This window comes from Rhinoraja longicauda, chromosome 25, assembly GCF_053455715.1.
Source record: "Rhinoraja longicauda isolate Sanriku21f chromosome 25, sRhiLon1.1, whole genome shotgun sequence".
Taxonomy (NCBI): Eukaryota; Metazoa; Chordata; class Chondrichthyes; order Rajiformes; family Arhynchobatidae; genus Rhinoraja; species Rhinoraja longicauda.
In genome coordinates this window covers 12,102,898-12,122,074 of record NC_135977.1, presented here as the reverse complement: position 1 = coordinate 12,122,074, position 19,177 = coordinate 12,102,898, and the positions used below count along the sequence as shown (strand labels likewise).

General features: G+C 45.9%; 1 protein-coding gene across 1 annotated transcript; it reads left to right on the top strand.

Annotated features, from left to right (window-relative positions):
• Window positions 1-1,565: 1,565 nt before the first annotated feature.
• LOC144606116 (immunoglobulin lambda-1 light chain-like) lies at window positions 1,566-6,921 on the top strand. Its single transcript, XM_078421938.1, has 3 exons — window positions 1,566-1,660; window positions 1,786-2,130; window positions 6,277-6,921. The coding sequence occupies exons 1-3, from the start codon at window positions 1,585-1,587 to the stop codon at window positions 6,597-6,599; spliced, it is 744 nt and encodes a 247-aa protein (XP_078278064.1). The 5' UTR covers window positions 1,566-1,584; the 3' UTR covers window positions 6,600-6,921.
• The last annotated feature ends 12,256 nt before the right edge of the window (window positions 6,922-19,177 follow it).

Sequence of the window (19,177 nt, the reverse complement as noted above, 5' to 3'; positions counted from 1 at the left end):
ATTTTGCGTATGGCCAAGAGAGTCGTCGCAATATATTGTTATTTGGAGGGGGTGAATATTCAGAGTGAAAAGAGGATCAAAAAGCGGATTAGTTTCTTCCGGATGTAGTTCAACTACTTGATGGCTGTTCGAGTTGCAATTATACAGGCAAACTGAGGGAAATGTCCAATGTATCCTGTTTATCATGGTAAAGCGTTCATGTGGAGGGATCAAAGGGGACAGCAACGGCAATGCACATTGGTAATAGCCAAGGTGTGATGGGTGCGCTACTGAAACATGCACTATTCTAATGTCATTATTTCAACCAAAATGTTGTTCATGCCAGTTAAATGATGCACAATCATACCCCGGCATCACAGGAATGATTTTCCTGCTCCAACAGAGATAGCATTTCGGAAGTACCGAGGAGTAGAACAATTTGGGAAACAATGCTTGAGACATTGATGCCTTTGCTTGGCCTGTTTACATGTCATCGATCTGAGGACTTTTATGAGATGCGAGTATTAACTGTCCAGTCACATCAGCAAAACAACCCGGTCTCCTTTAATTAATTACCAGCGAACTCGTTCGTCCCTAAGGCAATATTTTGAATTTTTCGACATTCTTTTGACTGTATTTTCTTGTTGATATCCGTTAGCACTGATTCCCCTGCTGATACGACCCTGCAGGGACAATCCATAAGGCGAAAAGAGCGCTGCCGCTACAACTAGAGCGATTAAGTTGCTATATAAAATCTGCGCACATCAGATCAAGTATAAGGCAACGCTGGTTGCATGTAAATATAATTTCATATGTCGGATGAAGTTGGACAGAATTAATATCATAGCAATCCAAGCACGTGCGGACATCCACGTCTTTAACATATAAACCTCGCCAGCAGCTCCCTGGTCGATTAAACATATTTCTCAAATGTTCTTCTCAATTAAGTCAATTGCCCGTGCAAAGTCAGTGAACATGTGTGCTGCTAGCAAGCATTCCTTCCGGAATAACAGCGGTTTTGACGGTGCACAGTCGGCATTGACACCCAAATTTACAAATTCGTAAATAAATTTGCAGACAATTGTTTCTTCAGATTGTGCTTTGAAAGATTTCCTACACATCATCTTCACCAAAATATCTACTGGTTTCAAATAAAATGTGCAACTAAAAGGGTGAAGGCACATGTCGCGCACAGTTGTGCGAGACCATGCGATCGGATTCTTCAGCCCCTACTGGAATGTATCCCTTCATTTTCAAGAATGAATGAAGAGTCGCCAGATATTACGAAGAGGTTAATCGATGAATTTCTTTTTCGTGCAACCGTACGGCAAAAGATTCAGAATAAATGGAAAAAAAAATTGAACACCTCTTGTGTGTTTGAGTCTATATTAAATTGTACCGAGATACAATTGTACCGAGATAAATTGTACCGAGATACTCGATACCAAATCCTTATTTACGTAACAGTTTGGAAATAATTCGACACAGGAAGAAACTGGCAACTTCTGATTGGCGCAACGCGCATTCTGATTTGACTGTTGATGGATAAATAAGGAGCACGCCTTCATTCGCGACCCGGAGAGAAACACTGAGAAGCCACTTCACATGGCGTTATCCGCTCAATTAATTACAATGTCTTGCTGGATCTCTCTCATCTATTCGTTAGCGTTTTCCGCAGTTTGTGAGTATTTACTTCAACCGACATGATATTTAATTTCGAGTGCGATTAAACGTTTCTATTCATGACAATTCCGCTGTTTCTCTAATATTAGTTAATATTCTACTTTTTTCTGGTTTGCTTTCCAGATATAAATGCGCAATATGCAGTAACTCAGCCGTCTTCAAAATCCGCATCTCTGGGACAGAACGTGGCAATACCCTGTACCCTGTCTGGCGGCAGTTTAGGTGGCAATCACGTTTCCTGGTACCAGCAGATTCCCGGAACGGTTCCGCGGTATTTGTTCTACTATTACTCGGGCAGCAGCATTTCCAGAGGCTCGGGAGTTCCTGATCGTTTCGCCGGATCAGTGTCAGGCAACACTGCAACATTGACAATATCGAACGTACAGTCGGGGGACGCTGCCGACTACTACTGTGGTATGTGGCTGAATCCTTTCATCTTCGGCAAAGGAACGAGGCTGGGTATTGGCAGTAAGTAACCTATCTTCTATCTTTGGGTAGGCACAAATAGCTCGAGTAACGCAGCGAGACAGGCAGCGTCGCTAGAGAGAAGGAATGGGTTGCAGTGTGGAACTGCAGATGCTAGTTTAAAGCGAAGATACACACAACAAGCTAGACAGACAGCATCTCTGGAAGGAAGGAATGGGTCTGCAGTTCCTTCCTACACGTCCTACCTTTGGGTATTGATACTGCAGTGAAAAGTAATTTATTTTCTGTCGCTAATCGATGGATTAAAGAAAGGGATTTTAACGCTAATCCATTATGTGCAGCGTTCGACCAAAGTCGGGTTCTCTTTGGCAAATTATTTGACATAGTTCTATCAACGGGCCAGATGTTAGACCGGCTGTTTGTATTTTTTACTAAAAAAACAAATAAAAGCCTTTTATAGCTGATATTTTCTAAATTCCCGGCCACGATCGAGTCTCCTTTGGCAAATTAGTTGACAACAGCAATGACAGGACGAAATGGCTGCCCAGCTGTTTTATTATTCTTAATCACTTAATTACTGGAACGGGATATAACATTAGAGTGACAAGTAACTGCAGATGTTGATTAACAAATAAAAGCACACAAAAAGCACTGGAGTAACTCAGTGGGTCAAGCAGCATCTCTGCTGAACATGGATAGGTGACGTTTCGGGTCGGGACCCTTCTTCAGACTGGAGAAAATAAATGTAGTCGATTATAAGATTTGATTAAAGTGAAAGGATTCAAGACTATAAGCTTGCCCGACCCGACCGGAAAGTATAATACGGTAGAGCGCTGTCTTGAATTTCTAATTCCAAATTTCACCTGGCGTTGAAAGCGCTGTCGCCCAGTCGGGTTCGATCCCGACTACGGGTACTGTCTATATGGAGTTTGTACGTTCTCCCCGTGACCGGGTGGGGTTTCTCCGAGATCTTTAGTTTCCTTCCACACTCCAAAGGCGTACAGGCTTGCAGGTTAATTGGCTCGGTATAAATCTAAATTGTCCCTAGTGTGTGTGTAGGGCAGCATTAATGTGTGGGGATCGCTGGTCGGTGCGGACACGGTGGGTCGAAAGCCCTGTTTCCGCGCTGTATCTCTAAACTAAACCGATAAAACATCGAAAGCGTCGACATTAACGCGTTAATGTTGGTCGCCTTGAATTGTTTTTATATGGATTTTAAAACCCCGTATTAAGCATAAGCTCAAGACTGGAACTGCTGCAACAATTCAAGAGAGTTTATTGTATTTACCTTACGTTGTTTTTGATATCGAAAGAAGTTCAAATAGAAAAGATTGTAATAACATTAATTTCACAGGTGCAAGCGTTCGCCACTTCCGCAGTTCTTTTGTGCCCTGAGATTTGCTCCTAAACTAGCAGTGTAGAATAACTTCTTGTAGTGTTCGCGACCTGAATAGAATTTTATGGCAAATAATGAAACAGAGGAAATTAAACAAACTGCTTAGCCGAATTTAATAGACAATAGACAATAGACAATAGACAATAGACAATAGACAATAGACAATAGGTGCAGGAGTAGGCCATTCAGCCCTTCGAGCCAGCACCGCCATTCAATGCGATCATGGCTGATCACTCTCAATCAGTACCCCGTTCCTGCCTTCTCCCCATACCCCCTCACTCCGCTATCCTTAAGAGCTCTATCCAGCTCTCTCTTGAAAGCATCCAACGAACTGGCCTCCACTGCCTTCTGAGGCAGAGAATTCCACACCTTCACCACCCTCTGACTGAAAAAGTTCTTCCCATCTCCGTTCTAAATGGCCTACCCCTTATTCTTAAACTGTGGCCCCTTGTTCTGGACTCCCCCAACATTGGGAACATGTTATCTGCCTCTAATGTGTCCAATCCCCTAATTATCTTATACGTTTCAATAAGATCCCCCCTCATCCTTCTAAATTCCAGTGTATACAAGCCCAATCGCTCCAGCCTTTCAACATACGACAGTCCCGCCATTCCGGGAATTAACCTAGTGAACCTACGCTGCACGCCCTCCATAGCAAGAATATCCTTCCTCAAATTTGGAGACCAAAACTGCACACAGTACTCCAGGTGCGGTCTCACCAGGGCTCGGTACAACTGTAGAAGGACCTCTTTGCTCCTATACTCAACTCCTCTTGTTCCGAAGGCCAACATTCCATTGGCTTTCTTCACTGCCTGCTGTACCTGCATGCTTCCTTTCATTGACTGATGCACTAGGACACCCAGATCTCGTTGAACTCCCCCTCCTCCTAACTTGACACCATTCAGATAATAATCTGCCTTTCTATTCTTGCTTCCAAAGTGAATAACCTCACACTTCTCTACATTAAACTGCATCTGCCATGTATCCGCCCACTCACACAACCTGTCCAAGTCACCCTGCAGCCTTATTGCATCTTCCTCACAATTCACACTACCCCCCAACTTAGTATCATCTGCAAATTTGCTAATGGCACTTTTAATCCCTTCGTCTAAGTCATTAATGTAGCCGAACAATTAGAACAGTCTTCTTCAGAGAAGTTAATTTCAAAGTAATTAAGACATATCCCGAGAGGACCAACTATCAAATTCACCTTTGCTCTGTTTTATACTGTTAAAACTGCTCAAATGTTTCTTGTATGCTTTTTTTGTAAGCGCTAAGGGATGTAATGACCAAAATTTAGCTGGAATTGCCTTCGGAAGCAAACTATAATGCGGTGCGATGTGTAATGCAGCGACATTAGATTTCAAATCGTTCTTTATTATGAGTCTATGTTTTTTTAAACATTTTTATGCTTTCCAATGTTTGCTTAATTGTTTCTCCCGGACATGTTCAAAGTCAATGTTCCCAAACACACCGCGGCCAATAATTTGCTGCTGATGCGATGTTGAATTCATTTCGTAATTTTAAATTCCGGTATCTCTGAGTTTTGTTTGCCAGATATAATCGTCATTACACTTACAGCATGCGGAATGTGGAATCAAGGGGACAGCGGATATTTCATTTTTTACACGAAAAATAACTGAAAATGTGAAAGCAATTTGCGCGTTGAATTTGCCAACCATATCAGTTGAAATCAGTTTTATTCCAAGTGACGTTCACGGCCGATTTTCTTTTTGTGTCATTGTGTGCAAGGAGTGAGATTCGCTATTCAAATTCAGAAATTGAGCTATTTTTTTACCAAAAAGAATGAACAAATACTTCTCAACCATAAATGTTAATTATGTCAAAAAACAATTAAAAAATACGGGAACACAATAAATTAACTGTTGCCTCAAAACTAGTGTGTGCATCGACAGGTAAAATGGCAAAGTATTATTGTCCTTTTAATCAAATCCTTAATAACACCGGCATTTGGTCTTAATAAATGAACTAAGGGCAAGTGTCTAAATAAGACTTATGTTTTAAGCGAGGTCGGTTGAACTTTGCTCAACAGTTCCATTATAATAAAACCCGCGAATGGCTGTCGGGCGCAACACCCGATTTTTAGTTCAACTGGAGCCAATGGAAATAACAATCTGGCGATCAATTAAAAAGTGCCGAAATAACTTATGTTACGTCACTAAATATAAGTGACCCATTGCCATAAACACCAATTATTCTTCGAAAATCTCACCAGGAAAATATATCGTGCGCAATTTAACAATTTGAAACAAGTAGTGGAAAAATGTTTATCCATTAAAATGAATGGATCCATGGCATACCAACTGTATTTTTAACAGAGACTCGAGCAAGTGGATCCGTTGGGCCCAAACCTCTCCTGCATTGGTGCAGCACCCTCTCCTCCCCCTCCCCCGCCCTCCGTCTTCCCTCCCCTCCCCCATCCCCCTCTCCCCTCCCCACTCCACCCACCCCTCCTCCCCCTTTCTCCCTCGTCCCCTACCTCCACTCCCCTCCCCCCCCCCTCCCTCCCTCCCTCCCTCCCTAGGAGATAGATTTAAACTTTAAAATGTGAATAACTTTTAAAATATAACACCAATTGCAATGAAACTTCTTCCATTAGCATCAAAGGGATGGCGGTGAGTAAGGTGGGCCTACAATTGTCGCGCTATCGTGTACCGTTTTGGCTGTAGTTCAGGCACAAACAAACAAACAAACGAGAGTTTTAGTATATAGATAATATTTTAATCGGTAATTCTTCAACACCCACTAATCTGTGACTTTATTTTAAACAGCACCTCGCGCGCCCGCAGTGTCCGTCCTCCGACCTTCAGCGGAAGAAATCGCAGGAAAGGGCACCGCCACCCTGGTGTGTTTGGTGAGCGGGTTTAATCCGGGTGCAGTGGATATTGAGTGGACTGTGGGTGGCAGTGCGAGAAGTGACGGCGTTGAGACCAGCCGAATCCAGCAGGAGACGGACAACACGTTCAGTGCGAGCAGTTACCTGACTCTGCCAGCCACAGTCTGGAACTCAAACGAGCTTTACTCCTGCGTGGTTAAACACGAAACCCAGGCAATCCCGCTTAAGGCAAACGTCGCCAGATCAGGCTGTATCTAAATCTCCTCAATTCCACATAATGGAGCTGAAGATATATCTTTTCATCATTCTTTCTTTATTTGTGAGAAATGGTTCTGGAAATATTGTTTGTTGTGGACCAGCCTTTGCGTTTTAAATCGTCGTTTGTCTTGCCCATTGTAAACGCCATTCCGTTAATGCAATCCAATTGTTAATTGGACCTCCAATGTTATTCAATCTCAGTTGATGCATCTTCAAATATTCATTAATAGTCAGTGGTATTAAGATTGTATACTGGATTCTTGTTTTCTGCTATCATAAATACAAACACAATTGTCAAATAAAATCAATAACTCCAGTCTTAAGAGCAACATATTTCCTTGGCTATTATTTCTGATACGGAAGCAGTTAAATGTACGAAATCAAGATTTATGGTTTTGAACTCATAGAAGAACCGGCGATTAAGGTTGTCCAACGTTATTTAAAAACCGGTAACTATAACTTGGTTCGCATTACCTGCCGCTCACCCAGAACGCGGAGACACGCACACACTCTCTCTCTCACACACACACACGCACGATGGAGCGCTCATATGGAATCTCATTCGAGTGAGGGCGGTTGAACAACATATACGAGCCGACTAATCAATTAGGAATCTGTGCCGAACAGGATGCTAAAACCAAAGGACAATCCCCGACACCTCCCACCCCTTTTTTGATCTCTCAGTCTCCATCACATGAGATAGAATATCGACTGACGTCTATTATAAATTCACGGACCCCCACATCCATCTAGGCTACACGTCTTCCCACACTGTTTCCTGCAGAGACTCTATCCCCTACTTCCAATTCCTCCATCTTCGCCGCATCTGCGCACAAGATGAGGTGTTCCATACCAGGACATCCGAGATATCCTATTTTTTTAGGAACGGGGTGGAGGGGGGGGGGGGTTTCCCCTCCCCTCATAGATGAGACCCTCACTCATGTATCCTCGGTATCCCGCAGCTCTTGTTCTACCTCCCCCTCGTCACAACGAAGGCAGGGTCCCCCTAGTCCTTACCTTTTACCCCAGCAGCCGTCGCATTCAACACATGATCCTCCAACATTCTCGCCACCTCCAACGAGATACCAACACTAGTCACATGCCCCCTTTTCTAACCCTTTCCGCCTTCCGCAGAGACCGGTCCCTCTGCAACTCGCTGGTTAACTCACCCATCTTGCCCATTGGGTAGGCATTTCCATTCTGAAATAATATAACTGGAATCTTGGCATGGGTCCTAGCCGAATGCACAAATTTTAGGTGGGGGCGGGGGGGGGGTCGCACCTCATATAAAGTCTGATCAGGGAACACCGTTCATAGGGAAGCTAATAAAGGATGCTTGTGCCTTGGGAGTGAAACACTGGTTCCACATTCCACGCCTCCCCCCCCACACCCCCCCCCCCCCCCACAGAGTTCCGAGTTAGTGGGGCATATCAAAAGGGCACGTAACAACAGTCTAACTGCAGCCTTGACCCTGATCGGACAGGAATAGAGCCATTCCGATGAAGTTCAGAGCAACTAGAGCTAGAGGAGCAAAACTCTTGTGAGCTGATGATAGGATGAGCAGTGAAGATTTCGGAAGATGTGATAACCAGAGCAGTAGTGGGTGAAAAGGAAAGGGAAAAATGGGGGTACTTCCAGGAGCTACCAAAGTGATTGTACGAACTTAAGAATGAGGTAATTGAATAGCAGAAGATCAAATGTGTTGGGAAAGGAGAAATTCGATATTAAACCTAAAATGCCAAAGGACTGAGATCAGATAATAGTTAAATTCCTCCCAGAAGGGGCTGGTCTCCGGTAGGTGGGACCACGTTGTGTTATACTGGCAAGAGAAATGTGGCCTGGTGGACATGAGGGGGGCCGTTAGGTAGAAACAGTAGAACCAGTAGATTCAGTATAAACTTAACTAACAGTACCAGTAGTTGGCTGGATTTGTTTCTGTTTCTTTGTATGTCTCAAACATGCACGCATCTAGCTGGAATCATGAGCGCTCCAGCAAGACCACATTTAATCATCAGACGAATTAATTGGAATAAGGAACACAACCGCGGATAGGAAACAATTATAAATGATAGCAGCTATGCAACTACCTACACCAATGGAAATACACTAATGATAAGGCAAACGGTGCAAAATGATGGGGGAAATGTTACCTAAACATTTTGGAATTGCACTGCTTGGCTCGTTGGAGATTTTTTTTTTAAAAGGCACAGCTCAAATGCAGTTAATTGTCTTTTGCAGTAGATCCGGAGACCGCAATACAGTAATATGTGGAGATCTACTTTGCAGGATTTGTTTAAATGGAGGCCCAACCTATTAACCTCTAACCACCATTACCAAGAGCTATCCCCCTACCCCTAATTCAGTCGTCTACGCAGATCTGCGCCCACGATGAGGTGTTCCATACCAGGACATCCGAGATGTCCTCAATCTTCAGGAAACGGGGGTTCCCCTCTCCCATCAAAAATGAGGCCCTCACTCGTGTCTCCTCGGTACCCCACAGCTCCGCCCTTGCTCCCCCTCCTCCTCGTTGCAAAATGGACAGAGTCCCCCTTGTCCTTACCTTTCCCCCCATCAGCCGTCGCATACAACACATAATCCTCCGACATTTTCGTCACCTGCAACGGGATACCAACACTAGTCACATCTCCCCAACTCCACTCCTTTCCACCTTCCGCAGATACCGTTCCCTCTGCAACTTCCTGATTAACGCATCCCTTCCCACCCAAACCACCCCTTTCCCGGTACCTTCCCCTGCAACTGCAGGAGATGCAACGCCTGTCCAAACACCATCTCCCCTGACTATATTCAGGGACCTCGACAGTCCTTTCAGGTTTGGCAGAGGTTCAATTGCATCTTCTCCAGGCTCATCTACTGTATCCGTTGGTCAAGATGTGGACTCATGTGCTTTGGCGAGACCAAACATAGACTGGGTCTGAAGAAGGGTCTCGACCCGAAACGTCACCCATTCCTTCTCTCCTGAGATGCTGCCTGACCTGCTGAGTTATTCCAGCATTTTGTGAATAAATACCTTCGATTTGTACCAGCATCTGCAGTTATTTTCTTAAACATAGACTGGGTGACCGTATCGACGAACACCTTCGCTCAGTCCACCTGAAACTTCCTGATCTCCTGGTTGCTAAATATTCTAATTCTCTTTCCCTTCCCACATTGACCTTTCTGCCCTTGGTCTCCTCCATTGTCGGAGTAAGGCTAAACGCAAATTGGAGGAACAGCATCTCAGATTTCGCTTGGGCAGATGACAGCCCAGTGGAATGAATATTGATTTCTGTAACTTCAAGTAACCCCGGCATTCCCTCTTTTTCTATCTGTCCCCCACCCAAGTCACACCAGCTTCTCATTTTCACCCAATAAACCGCTAACAATGGCCTGTTTCCTTCATCGTTTGCATATCTTTCAGTCCTTGTTCTTTATCTCTCCACCTCATTGTCTATATCTCTCGTAAAAAAAATCGCATCTGCAGCTTATTCCTACACACTACCAAGAGCTAAACGTGTAGGGGAAAAAACTGCAGATGCTGGTTTAAATCGAAGGTAGACACAAAATGCTGGAGCAACTCAGCGGGTCGGGCAGCATCTCGGGAGAGAAAGAATGGGAGACGTTTCAGGTCGAAGACACTTCTTTGGTCTGATGTTGGGGGAGGGGGCGGGACAAAGATAGGATGTAGTAGGAGACAGGAAGACTACTGGGAGAACTGGGAAGGGGACGAGGAAAGAGAGGGTTAGAGGAACTATCTGAAGTTAGAGACGTCAATGTTCATACCGCAGGGGTGTAAACTGCCCATGCGAAATATGAGACGCTGTTCCACCAATTTGCGCTGGGCCTCACTGTGACAATAGAGGAGACACTGTGACAATACAGGACAGAAATGTCAGATTGGGAATGGGAGTTTGAACTGAAGTGCTGAGCCACCGGGAGATCAGTTGGTTAAGGCATACTGAACGAAGGTGTTGAGTGAAACGATCGCTGAGCCTGCGTTTGATTTAGATTTTTTTTTAGATTTTAAATTTAGAGATACAGCGCAGAAACAGGCCCTTCGGCCCACCGGGTCCGCACCGCCCAGCGATCCCTGCACACTAACACTATCCTACACCCACTAAGGACAATTTTTTTACATTTGACCAGCCAATTAACCTACATACCTGTACGTCTTTGGAGTGTGGGAGGAAACCGAAGATCTCGGAGAAAACCCACGCAGGCCACAGGGAGAACGTACAAACTCCGTACAGACGGCGCCCGTAGTCAGGATCGAACCTGAGTCTCCGGCGCTGCATTCGCTGTAAGGCGGCAACTATACCGCTGCGCCGCTGCGCCACCGTGCCGCCCGATGTAGAGAAGTTGGTCTCCCCGATGTAGAGACGTTGATATCTGGAACAGCGGATACAATAGATGAGGTTGGAGGAGGTGCATGTGAACCACTGCCTCAACTGGAAAGACTGTTTGGGTCATATCATCATATCATATCATATATATACAGCCGGAAACAGGCCTTTTCGGCCCTCCAAGTCCGTGCCGCCCAGCGATCCCCGCACATTAACACTATCCTACACCCACTAGGGACAATTTTTACATTTACCCAGCCAATTAACCTACATACCTGTACGTCTTTTGGAGTGTGGGAGGAAACCGAAGATCTCGGAGAAAACCCACGCAGGTCACGGGGAGAACGTACAAACTCCTTACAGTGCAGCACCTGTAGTCAGGATCGAACCTGAGTCTCCGGCGCTGCATTCGCTGTAAAGCAGCAACTCTACCTTGGATGGAGTCAAGGGGGGAGGTAAAGGGACAGGTGTTGCATCTCCTGCGGTTGCAGAGGAAAGTACCTGGGGAGGGGGTGGTTAGGGTGGGAAGGGGCGACCCAGGGAGTTATGGAGCGAATGGTCTCATCGGAAAGCAGAAAGGGATGGAGTTGGGAAGATGTGGCCAGTAGTGGGATCCCGTTGGAGGTGGTGGAAATGTTGGAGGATAATTTGTGGTATACAACGGCTGATGGGGTGGAAGGTGAGGACAAGGGGGACTCTATCCTCGTTACCAATGGGATATAGAGGAGACCCTAGTGAGAGCCTCATCTATAATGGAAGAGGGGAAGCCGCATTTCCTAAAGAATGAGGACATCTCTGATGCCCTAGTATGAAATACCTCATCTTGGGCGCAGATGCGGCATAGATGGAGGAATTGGGAGTAGGGGATAGAGTTCTTCCAGGAAACAGGGTGGGAAGAAGTGTAGTCAAGATAGCCATGGGAGCCAGTAGGTTTGTAGTAGATGTCGGTCACTAGTCTGTCTCCTGTGATGGAGATGGTGCGGTCCAGAAACGGTAGGGAGATGTCAAAGATGGTCCAAGTATATTTAAGAGCAGCATGGAAATTGGTGGTTAAATTTATGAAGTCAGTGAGTTCTGCATGGGTACAAGAGGTAGCACCAACGCATTCGTCAATGTAGCGGAGGTAGAGTTCGGGGATGTGGCCAGTGTACGCCTGGAACAGGGATTGTTCGACAAACCCTACAAAGAGGTAGGCATTGCTGGGTCCCATGCGAGTGCCCATAGCTACGCCTCGGATTTGGAGTAAGTGGGAAGATTCGAAGGAGAAGTTGTTGAGGGTAAGAACCAGCTCTGCTAGGCGGAGGAGTGTATTTGTAGATGGAGATTGCCTGTTTCTGCGGTCGAGGAATATACCGAGGACTTCAAGACGATCCTTGTGGGGGATGGAGGTGTCGAGTGACTGGATATCCATAGTAAAGATGAGGGAGTGGGGGCCTAGAAACCGGAAGTTATTGAGGAGACGGAGAGCATAGATAGGGAGGGATTGGACCAGGAGGGATAGGATGGAGTCGAGGTAGGTGGAAGTTAATTCGGTGGGACATGAACAGGCAGAAACAATGGGTCTGCCAGGACAGTTCTCTTTGTGGATTTTAGGGAAAAGGTTAAATCGGGCCGTGCGGGGCTGTGGAACGATATGTTTGGAGGCATTAGCGGGCAGAGAGCCGGAATTGGCGAGATCAGTGATAGTGTTAGAGATTAAGGTCTGGTGCTCGTCAGTGGGAGCATGGTCCAATGATAAGTAGGAGGAGGTGTCTGAGAGTTGTCTGTTCGCTCAGTCCGCCTTAAACAAGCTGATCTCCCGGTGGCACAGCACGTCAACTTCACCTCCCATTTCCAATCTGACATTTGTGTCCTGGTCCTCCTCCATTTTCATAGTGAGGCCCAACGCAAATTGGAGAATCAGCATCTCATATTTCGCTTGCGCAGTTTAAACCCCAGTGGCATGAACATTGACTTCTCTATCTTCAGATAGTTCCTCTGACCCTCTCTGACATCTCCCTCCCGTTTCTGGACCTCACCATCTCCATCACAGGAGAAAAATTAGTGACGGACATTTATTACAAGCCCACCGACTCGCACAGCTATCTGGACTACACTTCTTCCCACCCGGTCCCCTGCAAAAAGTCTATCCCCTACTCCCAATTCCTCCGTCTACGCCGCATCTGTGCCCGGGATGAGGTGTTTCAGACTAGGGCTTCCGAGATGTCCTCGTTTTTCAGAAAACGGGGCTTCCCCTCCTCCATTATAGATGAGGCTCTCACTAGGGTCTCTTCTACATCCCGCAGCTCCGCTCTTGCTCCCCATCCCCCCACTCGCAACAAGGACAGGATCCCCCTCGTTCTCACCTTCCACCCCACCAGCCAGCGGATCCAACATATCACCCACCAACATTTCCGTCACCTACAACAGGACCCCACCACTGGCCATATCTTCCCATCCCCTCCCCTCTCTGCATTCCGCAGAGACCGTTCCCTCCGCAACTCCCTGGTCCACTCGTCCCTTCCTACCCAAACCACCCTAACCCCGGGCACTTTCCCTTGCAACCGCACGAGATGCAACACCTGTCCCTTTACCTCCCCCCTCAACTCCATCAAAGGACCCAAACATTCTTTCCAGGTGAGACAGAGGTTCACCTGCACCTCCTCCAACCTCATCTATTGCATCCGCTGCTCTAGATGTCAACTCATCTATATCGGCGAAACCAAGCGCAGGCTCGGCGATCGCTTCGCTGAACACCTGCGCTCGGTCCGCATTAACGCCACTGATCTCCCGGTGGCCCAGCACTTCAACTCCCCCTCCCATTCCCAGTCTGACCTCTCTGTCATGGGCCTCCTCCAGTGCCATAGTGAGGCCCGCCGGAAATTGGAGGAGCAGCACCTCATATTTCGCCTGGGCAGTTTGCGGCCCGGTGGTATGAACGTTGACTTCTCCAACTTCAGATAGCTCCTCTGTCCCTCCCTTCCCCTCCTCCTTCCCAGATCTCCCTCTATCTTCCTGTCTCCACCTATATCCTTCCTTTGTCCCACCCCCGACATCAGTCTGAAGAAGGGTCTCGACCCGAAACGTCACCCATTCCTTCTCTCCCGAGATGCTGCCTGACCTGCTGAGTTACTCCAGCATTTTGTGAATAACTCGCTTTCTCCTCCCCGTTTCCAGTTCTCCCACTGGTCTTACGGTCTCTTACTACATCCTATCGTTGTTCCGCCCCCTCCCCTGACATCATTCTGAAGAAGGGTCTCGACCGAAATGTCACCCATTCTTTCTCTCCCGAGATGCTGCCTGATCCGCTGAGTTACTCTAGCATTTTGTGTCTGTCAAGAGCTTAACACTCTGTGATGAGGATATTACGGTAATTGATAAGTAATGACCCAGGCAAAAGGAAAGGTAGCTGTTGTTCCCCATTACCGTCACATTCAAGTGACACTTAACCTCACTGGGTTGGGTTTGCAGAATGGTATTCGACACCTATAAAGGAATTCATCCAAAATCTGTTAAGAGTGCCGTAATTGTGAAAAGATATTTCCAATTTTAGAAATCCTAGAAGACTAGTAGAGGGAGTGGGAGCAGGATATTTAACAGGGATTTTCATAGTTAATACAATAGATGCAGCAGCACCTAATGTACAATTGGAACTGTTGAGATGGAAGATCCAATGAATGGCAACAATGTGATTTATGGATACCAAAACACTCAGTAAGAGCATTGAATTCTTAAGGAAGTTAACATACTCAAGCCACGTGGAATAATAGAAAATGTGAGTAATATTTCTGAGAAAGAATACAGGGAACAGGCCTTGTCAATTTGGTAAATTACGTTGAGAGCAAGTAATTCTGAGTCACAACATGGCCACAACTGATGTAAAACTGATGAGTTTGGTTATAATTATTTCACTGTGTGGCTTGAGTTGAAGCTTCGATACAGAAAGTCAAAGGCAGTCTCCAAAAACATAGCTCCGGTTCAGATAGAGACAATAAATTCAAAACGTCTGGATTGATACGGGCTTTTCGTCCATGGTGCTTTGTTAGGACAGTGAGTAAAGTTTAACTTTGTGAGAACTGGAATGTTGTAGTTTCCAAATAGAATGGGATGCAGCTGAAGAAAAATAATAATTTCCATTGAGATACAGGGAACTTCAGATGCTGGGACCTTGAGTAAAACGCAAAGTGCTGTCGTAACTCATCAAGTCAGGTGGCCGCAAAGGGGTAGATTAGGGTATCGGGAATACATCCTTAGCTTAAAGTCTTTCCAGGTGACACAGAGGTTCACCTGCACCTCCTCCAACCTCATCTATTGCATCCGCTGCTCCAGATGTCAACTTATTTACATCGGCGAAACCATGCGCAGGCTCGGCGATCGCTTCACTCAACACCTGCGCTCGGTCCGCGTTGGCCAAACTGGTCTCCCGGTGGCCGAGCACTTCAACTCCCCCTCCCATTCCCAGTCTGACCTTTCTGTCATGGGCCTCCTCCAGTGCCCACTGGTGAGGCCCACCGGAAATTGGAGGAACAGCACCTCATATTTCGACTGGGCAGCTTGCAGCCCAATGGTATGAACATCGACTTCTCCAACTTTAGATAGTTCCTCTGTCCCTCTCTTCCCCTCCACCTTCCCAGATCTCCCTCTATCTTCCTGTCTCCACCTATATCCTTCGTTTGTCCCTCCCCCCTGCCATCAGTCTGAAGAAGGGTCTCGACCCGAAAAGTCACCCATTCCTTCGCTCCTGAGATGCTGCCTGACCTGCTGAGTTACTCCAGCATTTTGTGAATAAAGACCTTAGCTTAAATAAGTCAGTTCAATTGTTGGATAATCGCAGAAAAGAAGCTGTCCTTGAATCTGGTGGTGCAGTGCGTGCTTTCAACCTATTGTACATTCTCTTCAAAGGAAGAAGGGAGAACAGGGAATGTGTAAAGAGGGAGAAAAGGGTGTAAGTTGGATGCTTTCGTGAGGCAGTGAGAAGGAGAGATGGAGTCAACGGGGGAAGGGCGCTGGACCTGATATGCTGGACTGCATCCACCACCCTGTGCAATTGCTTGCAGCTTTGGGCAGAGTAGTTGCCAAACTGAGCTGTGATGCCTTCCAATAGGATGTTTTCTATCATGCATCTTGAGAAATTGGCAGGAGCCATTTGAGACATGTCGAATTCCCTTCCTCCTGCGGAAGTCGAGGTGTTGCAGAGGTTTCTTACCCAGAGTATCAATTTGATTGGGCCATGACAAATAGCTGGTAATGTCTATTTCGCCCGAAATTAAAGCTCTTGCCCACCTCCACTTCAGCATTGACAATGTAGACTGGTTTGTATATTCTACAATGCTTCTTCCAGTCGACGACTAGCTGTTTCCTTTTTCTGAGATTGATGGAGAGGGTTTTGTCTTGACACCATCTTACTAAACTCTCTATCTCATTCTTCTACTCCACGCCAGGATTGCTGGTGATCCCGCCGGCTACGATAATATCATTTGCAAATTTGTAAATGGAGTTAGAGCAGAATTAATCCACCAAGTCACGAGTGTATAGGGGATATAGAAAGGGCCACATAACTCAAATTTGCAGAGTGCCGGTGTTGAGAATGACCACAAGGGCGTTTTGTCACCTATCTTCACTGATTGCGTTCTTTGGGTCAAGAAGAAGAGGGCACACTTGGGGGGGGGGGGGGGGAGTGGTGTGCTTATTCCCGCCTCAAGGGCAACCAGTTTAGTTGAAATTGTGGTGTTGAGGACGGCACTGTAGTTAAAGAATAGGAGTCCGACAGAAGGGTTCTTGTTATCCAATTGTTCCAGGAATATGTGCGAGGCCAGGCAATAGTGTTAAATGGTATTCTGTTGTGTCAGCAGAATGAAATGGATTGCATTGCCTGGGAGGCTGGTTTTGATATGCACCATAACTATTCTCTTGAAACTCTTTGATGGGTGATTTTGGAGCCACCAGCCACTCCAAGATCCCACTGCACATCAATGCTGCAACAGGTCTTGCCAATAACTGTATACTCTCCCCTGAATACAACGTCCCACGGTGCAATACTCACATTTACTCGAATTAAGCTGGATCTGCTATTTCTGCAGATGATCTATATTCCATTGTATCTCCTCACAGTTTCCTCACTGCCTGCAACTCCTCCAATTTTGGTATCGTCACTAAACGTACTCACTAGCCAATCTAGATTTGCATCCATGTTGTTTATATGTATAAAAATCAGCAGATTTCCCAGGATAGATTATTGTGGATTGCTAGTGGTCACAGACCTCCATTCAGAATATCTTCGACCACAACCCTATGTCCTTCTGTGAATTAACCAGTTATGAATCCACACAACCATGTCGCTGTGAATCTTGTGCATCTTTAAATTCTGGATCAGCTTACCATGGGGGACCTTATACCAGAGGGCACGGTGGCACAGGGGTAGAGTTGCTGCATTACAACGACAGAGAATTGGTTTCGATTCTGAGTACAGGTGTTTGTCTGAAACAGACAACGTTCTCCCCGTTATCCCTGTGACCTGTGTGTGGGGTTTTTTCGGGATCTCCTGTTTGCTCCCACGCTCCAAAGATGTAGAGGTTTGTAAACTAATTGCCTTGGTATAATTGTAAATTGCCCTTAGTGTGGGTAGGATAGTGTTCGTGTGCGGGGGCCTATGATAAGCATTTGTCAGCACTGGGCCTGTACTCGCTGTAGTTTAGATGAATGGGGGGAACCTCGGTGAAACATACAGAAAAGTGAAATGCTTGGTTAGAGTGGATGTGGAGAGGATGTTTCCACTGGTGGGAGAGTCTAGGACTAGAGGTCATAGCCCAGAATTAAAGGACATTCTTCTAGGAAGGAGATGAGAAATTACTTTAGTCAGAGGGTGGTGAATCTGTGGAATTCTGCCACAGAAGGCTGTGGAGTCCGTCAGTGGACATTGTTAAGGCAGAGATAGACATATTCTTGATTAGTACGGGTGTCAGAGTTTATGGGGAGAAGGCAGGAGAATGATGTTCGGAGAGTGATAGAGGTCAGCCATGATTGAATGGCGGAGTTGACTTGATGGGAAATGGATTTGATCCGAAATGTGTCCTTTAGAGACGATCTATTCCAGCATTGTGCGTTTTACTGAAGATTCCAGCAGCTCATACTCGCATCTGGTTGAACGTCACAACCCCGTTCTGTTCAACATTTCATTACGAATGTTAACCTTTTGAGACTGTCAATCTGCCTGTCTACTCTCTCTCTCTCTCTCTCTCTCTCTCTCTCTCTCTCTCTCTCTCTCTCTCTCTCTCTCTCTCTCTCTCTCTCTCTCTCTGTCCCTCCCACCCCCTCTCTCCATCTCCCTCTCGTTTTTCTTACCATAATGCTAGCACGTAGACTTACACTGTAGCTTGAGCAGAAATAATATTCTGCAAAGCTCCAACAAGACGAGTAGAACAACTCTACTTCCCTATCCTCTGTTTCTGTATCCAAAACCAAAAGTTCCATCAATACTCTAAATTTTAATCAACAATGATAGCAAGGTGAACATTAGTATGCATTGGTAATCTTCGAGAATCACTGATGTATTCTGGCGATAGGACCCAAATCCTGGTATTGGATAGGGATTTCCAAGACATGATCACTCTATGACTCTATGACTCTATGGGCCCAGCAATCGCAAAGCATAGCAATATATTTCGCGCTCTGCAACGACTGTGACTTGTCCAGCAAGAGTGGTGCTCCTCTGCACCCCATTTGCTCTTATCCTGATTAGGCTCGTAGGTGTTGTCCGTGTGTCCTTGGCATAATTGGAATATATTTTGCGTATGGCCAAGAGAGTCGTCGCAATATATTGTTATTTGGAGGGGGTGAATATTCAGAATGAAAATATTATCAAAAAGCGGATTACTTTCTTCTGGATGTAGTTCAACTACTTGATGGCTGTTCGAGTTGCAATTATACAGGCAACCTGAGGGAATTGTACAATGTATCCAGTTTATCATGGTAAAGCGTTCATGTGGAGGGATCAAACGGGAACAGCAACGGCAATGCACATTGGTAATAGGCAAGGTGTGATGGTTGCGCACTGAAACATACAGTATTCTAATGTCATTATTTCAACCAAAATGTTGTTCATGCCAGTTAACACTGGCATCACAGGAATGATTTTCCTGCTCCAACAGAGATAGCATTTCGGAAGTACCGAGGAGTAGAACAATTTGGGAAACAATGCTTGAGACATTGATGCCTTTGCTTGGCCTGTTTACATGTCATCGATCTGAGGACTTTTATGAG